Source organism: Dendrobium catenatum, unplaced genomic scaffold (genome assembly GCF_001605985.2).
Source record: "Dendrobium catenatum unplaced genomic scaffold, ASM160598v2 fragScaff_scaffold_1427, whole genome shotgun sequence".
NCBI lineage: Eukaryota > Viridiplantae > Streptophyta > Magnoliopsida > Asparagales > Orchidaceae > Dendrobium > Dendrobium catenatum.
Genome location: NW_021319889.1, coordinates 1,261,444 through 1,270,183, shown reverse-complemented (window position 1 = coordinate 1,270,183; position 8,740 = coordinate 1,261,444). Strand labels below are relative to the sequence as shown.

Below are 8,740 nucleotides of genomic sequence, written 5' to 3'. Positions count from 1 at the left end.
AAATTATATTTAGAACTGATTAATTGTATTAAAGAAAATAAATAAATAGTAAGAAAACATAATAATATTATTACTATCAATATTTCCATTTTATTACAAGGTCCAAAAACTATATATATTGAATAAATGGTAAATGCAGACAATTGAAAGTGGATATGCCGCTATATATTATTCATGTTACTGTAGCTTATATATCTTCCTTATATATGTATAGCATATATTTCTATTATTACAATTAGCAAAGTGGGATTAAACTAAGCATGTATCATGAGTTGCAATTGCCTAAAAACTCTAGTAATAAAGATCAAAAAATGAATGAAGAGATATAAATTACCTTAAAAATCATATAAACAAAATTTTTAACAAATTTTTTAAAAAAAATTTTTGAGGGGGACCAACCCTGACTCCAATGGGGTTCCGCCCCTGCTCGTGCTTGAGCTGCTTGAATCTTGCTGTCGAAAAAAGTTTTTTAAGGATATTGGCAAGATTATCTTTAGTAGACACAAGAGTGATAGCCAACCCTGACTCCAATGGGGTTCCGCCCCTGCTCGTGCTTGAGCTGCTTGAATATTGCTGTTGAAAAAAGTTTTTTAAGGATATTGGCAAGATTATCTTTAGTAGATACAAGAGTGATATGTATTTTTGTTATTATATATATGACCTCGAATGAAATAGTGATCAATCTCTATATGTTTTGTCCTCGCATATAAGACTAGATTGTTTGCAAGTGCAATTGCTGATGTATTTTCACAAAGTAAATCAATTGGATGTTGTAGCAAAATGTGAAAATCATGAAGTAGTCCTCTAAGCCATATTATATATGTTGTTGTTGTAGCTAGAGCCCTATATTCTGCTTTAGTTGAGGACCGTGCAACCGTGTGTTGTTTCTTAACACTCCCAGATATGAGAGTGTTACCTAGAAATGTATAATGACTAAATGTGGATCGATGAGATTCTTTGCCTCCTGCCCAGTCGGCATCAGAGAAAGATTTCAATTTTAATGGACCATCTAAAATAGGAATCCTAAACTGCAAAGTGCCCTTGATGCATCTCAAGAGTATTTGGAGTATGTATTCATGCTGAGAGCTTAGACTGTGCATAGATTGGCATAACAAATTGATCGTATATGTAATATCCGGTCTGATAATCATTAAGTATTGGAGAGATACCGTAATTTTAAATTCATTAAAAATGTTTTACGCACATAATACTTAAAAATAAATAATCTCTTAGGAGTAGTTTGGTTGAGAGTATTTTGAGCATATTATATTTGAAATCTTTTTTTTTTTTGTTTCAATGAAAGTGTTCAATTCAAATTTATTATCAAGCTGTATATGACCTTACTGATGAAGATAGACATAAAGGCATGAGAAGCTACATTTTTCTTATTGCTAGAAAATGTAGAACTTGAGACAGATTTGTCTTGGAACCCCTCTATTTATAAGTGGGGTAGAGGAATAGCTCTATAAGAAGATTACATTAAATAAATGCATTTAAACAACCTTATTAGAGTCAAGTAAAGGCTTGCCATAAAAAAATTGCTAATTGTATTTATTTGACTATGTTAAGCACACATTAATGATTTCTAAAATAAGAAGTCGGTACATGTGAAGTCGCTAACTAACTTCAACAAGCTTATGAAAGTTCTGAAAAGTAGCCATACAAAGTTATATTAAGTCATTTGGATGAGTTCATTATAGGAGACAAGTTTATCCTAAGGGTCAAGATAAGGTTGCGTTCATCGTGAGGCTTGGGTTCACCCTAAAAGAGAGTTGAAATACCTATTTGATAACTTCAAGCATGAAATGAGTTGAACTTTTCATAAATTACATTCATCTTAAGGGCTGGGTTCACTGTAAATGCATCTGCTTCTGCTACAGTTCATGACTGGGAGCCCTCTCCTTGGCTCGACCATAGACCCACAGCACCGCTTGGGCTCGCCCAACACCCGTGTGCACCTTGTTCTAGCATGCGCTTATGCGCCCTGCACCATGGCCGAACACCCGCCCTCACGCGATCCACAACCGCCTGTCTCAGCTCCTGCACTCGACTGCGCTTCACGACACCGATCCGACTGATTGCGCCACCCATGCCTGCGACATGGTCACCCATGAGCTCGACTCAATCACCTGCGACCCAGCCTCCTTTGCTTGCATGCGCCCATTCCTAGGCACACCCACAAAACACCGGCCTGATTTGTCTAAGCCTCCGCTCTTGCTCTTTTTCTTGAATACAAGAATCACTTCCTCCTTCCCCTTGATCGCCTCCACCTTGCTCTCATACAATTTTGTTGGAATTCTTGGAGGAAAAAAAAAAAAAAAACTCTTCTTTGAATCTTGAGGGTGATGAAAAAATTTCAACTAAAACCTAAACTAATACTTAAATCTCAATCAAATATTAACATAGTTAAGATCAATTTAATCAATCGATCAATAAGAGGACATACAACCAATTTTCTTATTTTTGCCAGCATTTGAAAAATATCATAAAATATGAAGAGATTATGAAGATTTTGATTTTAATGAGCTTCAATTGTAAAATACTCTAATTAAATTTTGAAATATTGCTTTTATTTTTCTGTGAAGTCTTCAAGATAAAAGTACTTATTTGATGGCTGAGAAATGTATTTAATTTCAAAGGAATTATATCCATTTAGATGTTCCAATGCTTAACTGAGAATCAATAGTTTTATAACATATATTTTTCAAGTTATGTTCTTCATTTTCTGGAATTGTGTATTGTTAGTGCCTATGAGATATTAATTATATAATGAAGCTCTCCTATGTCTGTCCTTTTTAAGACGAGGCGAGAAGATGTAGCAAATTACTCCATGAAATGAGCATGCTAGCCACCCTTGATTAGGGCTGTCAAAATTGGGCCATGGGTCGGATTCGGATTTAGCCTGGAATTGTCCGAACCCGATCCGACACTAGTTAACCTGACTAGAACCCAAAACATTTTTTTAAAAATAGGTAACTTTCTCAGACCAAAATCCGACCCGCTTCGAACCCGAGTCAACTCAGCATGACCCACCGATCTGTCTTTGTTTTGGCTGGCTTCATGAGTCCAAAATGGAGCGATAGGGAGATCGGGAGTAGGGACGAGCTGCTTGTGGCGGTTTGGATGGGATTGAGCGATTGAGCCCAACCTTCCCGCGTGCGTGCTTCCTGTTCGGCCAAGAGGAATGAGAGAGAGGGTGAGCAGGTCTTCTTCATGCGTGTTCGTGCGTATCTAGAATCGAACCGAAACGACTTCCTAATTATATTGCAGATCTTTTAGATAAGCCACTTAGAGAATTACAGGATCTTGTACATTGCAATGTGTGATTTGATCGGAATTTTTATTTGACAGATTGAAACTGTCAACCCATGTAAAATTAACATGCAAGTATTACCATGTGCAATATGATCATCTAAATCTCAAAGAACAACAGAATTTTAATCCATTTTATTGCCTTTATTAAATCCTCAATAAATTTGTTGACAAAAAATTGATAATTATTTCTTAATAAAACTTATCTGATAAATAATTATGTGGTTGATGATACGTGTATAAATTTTTTAAATGGTTAGTTAAGTCACTCAAGTTGATCTGCGAACCTTTTTTTTTTTTTTCCATGTAAGAAAAAAACAAATAAATTTTAATTTTTCTTTCGGTAGATAAAACAAAAATCTATTAGGCTGGACAACAGCGCTGACGAGCACGCAGCTGTCACTATATATATTATCTGTGACAAATTTTATAAAAATATAGATTAAAATTTTATATTATTAAAATAAACATTTTTTTTGGGGGAAAATATTAGTTTAAATTAAACATATAATCGCTAACGGAGCTAGCGACTAGCTCACGACGTGCTCTTTTAAGATTTTCGTTTTCCATTTTTTTGTTTTATTTTTTTCATTTTTACTCGTTTTTTTAGCTTAGTTTTTATAAATATATATAAATTCTAATTAAACTTTATGTTTAAAAATGAAAAAAAAAGTTAATAAAAATTAAAAGAAAAAAAAAAACAGTCGAAGTATTAGCAACTTGATTTTAAAAAATAAAAAATTTTTCTTTTTTAATTTTTATTTGATATTTTATTTCTGTTTTTTTTATGTGTTGTCTGTTTTTTATTTTCTTTTTTTTGTTCTCTTTAATCATTTTTGAGTTTTTTCTTTAAAAAAAATCATTTTTAATAAATATAACTTTATAATTTGTTAATTCTATTATACTTTTTACAATTTTTAAAATTAATATTATAATTATATTAAAATTTAATCATTCTTGAATTTTAAAAATCATATAAATGAATGTCAATATAAATTTAGAGTAATTATATTTATATATGATATATAATATATATATATATATTGTACAGATTAGAAATTATATATATATAAAAATACTATTTTTTACTAATAAATAATTAAAAAAGAAAAAAATGGAGAAACAATAAAAAATAAAATAAATGAAATAAATCTTTTTTCCATTAAAAAATTTCTATATTTATAAAATTTATTTATAGCATTATTTATAAATATATAGTTTGATTAAAATTTTTATATTTTATTTTTTCTTTTTTAGTTTTTTTTTTCTTTTTTTTTAATATTTATAAATATATATTAATTTTTAATTACCAGTACTATTAAATATTAATTAAATGATACTATAAACTAAATAAAATCATAAAAATTTTAAAAGGAAATAACTGGGATGGCCTAGCACAATTAAAAATTTATTTCTATTTTCACTTTTTTTGGGTTTTTAATAATTATATAATAAAATTATTTTTATAAAAGTTTACTTATAATTTGATTAGGTGACTTAATACATGTTAAGAATAAAATTTATAAAAGTATTAAAATATTATAGTTTTTAAAAATATATAAATTTAATATATATTTTTTAATTTTATAAAATTAGATAAATAGAGTCCCTTACATATTTATAATTATAAAAAGTATAAATAGAATTAAAATTCTAAGTAAAATTATAAAGAATAGTTTTTATAAAATGAATTACTTAAAAAAAACAAAAAAAATTTGTCCCAGTGGCTAGAAATGTTCATATTATTTTATTAATATAAATTTATAATATATATGGTCATAAAATTTGTCCCTTTATTAAGAGAACTTGGAGCCAAAGCAAAAAGGCCAAAGGCGTCGCCGACTTCGTTGAAAAAGTCTTTACTTCTCTTAATTGAGATGTTTCTACAGAGAAATCCGTTCTACCATTATGTTAAGAGTTCTAGTCAGACAATCCTTCATTTAAATAATTTGAAAAAGCTTAATCACCATTGGCTAATGGCTATAAAAAGTTCAGCTGCTTCTTTTCAATTTCCCACCACAAGATAACAGAGCATATCTCATCTTCCCCTAATCAGCCTCATACGCATCGCCCACCATGAGCTCGGAAGCTGATGACTGTGGCTCAAAAACAAGGTCCCTCCACTTTCTTCTTGTCCCTCTGATGGCACAGGGCCACATGATCCCCATGGTCGACCTAGCCAGGCTCCTTGCAGCCCGTGGCGCCCATGTCACCTTTGCCACTACGCCAGTCAACTTAGCTCGCATTCAAACTGTTGTTGATGGGGCCGCCGCCTCTGCCCTTCCGATCCGCTTTGTTGAGCTCCACTTCCCAACTATGGATGTTGGCCTTCCCGATGGTTGTGAGAACGCTGATCTCATCCCATCAGCTGATCTGCTCCTCCCATTCATGAATGCTCTATCTCTCCTCCGCAGACCGCTCGAGGCCCACCTCCAAAATCTTGACTTGAATCAATGGCCAAAGCCAACTTGCCTTATTTCTGACAACCTTCAACATTGGACAGCTGATGTTGCCCGTAATTTTGACATCCCACGTCTCATCTTCCATGGCCCATCATGCTTCTTCCTCTTATGTGATCTCCTCATCAATCGACATAGGTTAGAGATTGAGGTTGCAATGGAAGCAACATCGAGCGGGTCCTTCATGCTTCCGGGTCTCCCGCATCCCATTATGATAAACAAGCACGAAGTAACCTCAGCCATGCGCTCAGACCCTGACTGGTCCAAATACATGGATTCTGTCAGAGTGGCAGAAGAATCCGTTGATGGTGTGCTTGTCAATAGCTTTGTTGAGCTTGAGCCCTTGTACTTTGAGAGATATCATGAAGTGACGGGCAAGCTAGTGTGGCCTGTTGGACCGCTCTCACTTTATAAAGAAGATCTTGATGCTAAGGCGGCACGTGGGAAAGTTTCATCTATTGACATCAAGCTCCTCTTCCAATGGCTAGACAAACAAAATGTTGGGTCAGTGGTGTTCGTGAGCTTTGGAAGCGTAGTTCGTAACACCACGGCCCAGCTCATGGAGCTAGGCTATGGGCTTGAAGCTTCAGGTCAACCATTTGTTTGGGTTGTGAAGGAAGTAGGGGAGAGGCAAGTTCTAGGGGTGGAGGAGTGGATGTCAAAGTTTGAGAATAGGGTGGAGGGGAGGGGAATGGTGATAAGGGGGTGGGCGCCACAAACATTGATCCTAGGGCATGTAGCTGTTGGGGGCTTTGTGACTCATTGTGGCTGGAATTCAACGCTGGAAGCGATAGTAGCGGGGGTGGTGATGGCAACATGGCCGCACTTCTATGACCAATTTATAAATGAGCAATTGATTGTGGATGTACTCAAAATTGGGGTGGCAGTTGGCGTTGAAGAGCCAAAATTGTTTGGCATAGGGGACGAAAATGAGGTGGCCGTGAAAGTGACGAGGGGAGAGGTTGAGAAGGTTTTGGAGAGGCTCATGGGGGGAGGAGATGAAGGGGATGAAAGGAGGGAGAGGGCAAAGGAGCTGAAGGAGAAGGCCAGAATGGCTATGGAAGAAGGAGGGTCTTCATGGAAGGGATTACAGGATGCAATCAACTATGTGTTAGAGAGCCGACGGAAGTAGCAAGCAACAATAACTTTCATTCATTCATAGAAATTCTTATAAGTAACTTCTTTTCATCCCTTTTTCTACATTGAATATATTAGTTTCTTAATTTTATCTCAATGTAAAAAGAATTGATGCGAAAAAAATCTTTATAAGAGATTTCTTGTGATTTGTGACACGAAATAATTTCCATGTGGCAAAGGCAAAGTTGCATCTGGAAGATATAGCTGTATCTATCAGTTTATGCAAGGACCGTGTAGTCAATGAAAGATTATATACTATAAAGTTCAAGGGTTAAATAATTTTGATGGCTTCCTGCTTTAATAAAAGCCGAATCAAAGATGTTGAAGTCCATTGTTTACCATTTAGCCTCCATGGACGACTCATTCCCGACAAAAGATAGAATCAAAGAATCGAGAAGAGAGAAGAAGAGGGCTCCTCCATCCTCAACAGTGGACTACTCGATAGTAAAACCTGAGCTTTGAAGAATCTGATAGTTTGATAAGAAGATCTTTGAAGCTCGTGAAGACTGCAATCCAAATACAAAGTCCTTCCACTTTCTTCTTGTCCCTCTTCTGGCTAAGGGCCATCGGATCCTCATGATGTATTTTAATTATATATAGTTTATATTTCATTAAAAAGAGTCATATGCAAATAATCAAATATATTTTTAATTCATGAAAATGCATACATAACTGACTTAATTATCAAAAGAATGTTTTTATGCTAAGCGTACTATCAGTTGGACTTTAATTTTATCAATCTCTAATATATTATGCACTAGCTTTGCCTTTTCCTAAAATGATATTTAACATATAGAATGGGCAAGCAAAATTGCTGGGCTTTTTGGTTGGAATACTTTAGGATGCCAAGCATTTCATATGCAAGGGTTTTAATAATTTAGTGTTTGGTTGGATGAAAAAAAAAAATTCAAAGTAAAACAAAAATAAATGTAATGTAAATCATTCTAGTTCATTTTTTTTGAGGTAAATCAAACTCGATAAATTTTGAGCGAGAATGATTAGCACCGCAAGTAAGCTTGTCGCCCAACACCGCCACCCACCATCGCTGCTCGCCTCCACTAGCCTCCAACCATCACCGCCGTCAACCACTGCCGCTACCTATCTTTAACATCTTGCTGCCACCTATCTTCACCACCATGCCACCACCTCCACCCACCTCCGATCGACGCCATCATTATCATTCGCTGGCCACCGATAAACACCACCTGGCCGCCGCCGCCGCCCATCGCCGATTTCCACCACCACCACCCCCCCCCGGTCTATATTTTAACTTTACATTACATTCATAACAGAAAAAATCATTCTCTTGCACTTTATATTTATCCAAACAACTCAAAATATTCTTTTTATACTATATTTTTTTAGAATTGTGGAGATATTGGAGGCAGGGGAAGAGAGATTATGCAACCTTGGAGGAGGCTAAATCAAAGTAGCATTTTACTGATATGACACTTTATCATTCACATGCTTATAAATGTACAACCAACATTTTAAACGTTAAAGAGGAATGCATTGGGCTTGTTGTGCGATAGAAAAGTCCCCCTCAAATTTCAGAAAAAATTCTATAAGATGCAAGATGGTGAGACTTGCAATGTTTTATGGTGCAAAATGTTGGCCTTTAGACAAGCATAATACTAAGTTAAGTGTTACAAATACGAGGATGCTTAAGTGAATGAGTGGCTTTACCTTTAGAAATATGATACAAAATGAGCATATATGATAGGATTGGAGTAGCTCCAGTGGAAGATAAGATTAGAGAGAGTCGTCTTAGATGGTTTGGTCACATTAAATGGAGGCCTTCCAATCACCCGGTTAGGAAAGTTGAGGTATTA

General features: G+C 35.0%; 1 protein-coding gene across 1 annotated transcript; it reads left to right on the top strand.

The window, feature by feature from the left end:
• Window positions 1-5,298: 5,298 nt before the first annotated feature.
• LOC110099660 (UDP-glycosyltransferase 73E1-like) lies at window positions 5,299-7,499 on the top strand. Its single transcript, XM_020826875.2, has one exon. The coding sequence runs from the start codon at window positions 5,389-5,391 to the stop codon at window positions 6,901-6,903; it is 1,515 nt and encodes a 504-aa protein (XP_020682534.1). The 5' UTR covers window positions 5,299-5,388; the 3' UTR covers window positions 6,904-7,499.
• Window positions 7,500-8,740: the final 1,241 nt, after the last annotated feature.

What these genes read in the sequence shown, in the direction of transcription:
- LOC110099660 (XM_020826875.2), top strand. Translation starts at nt 5,389, where the DNA reads ATGAGCTCGGAAGCTGATGACTGTGGCTCAAAAACAAGGTCCCTCCAC.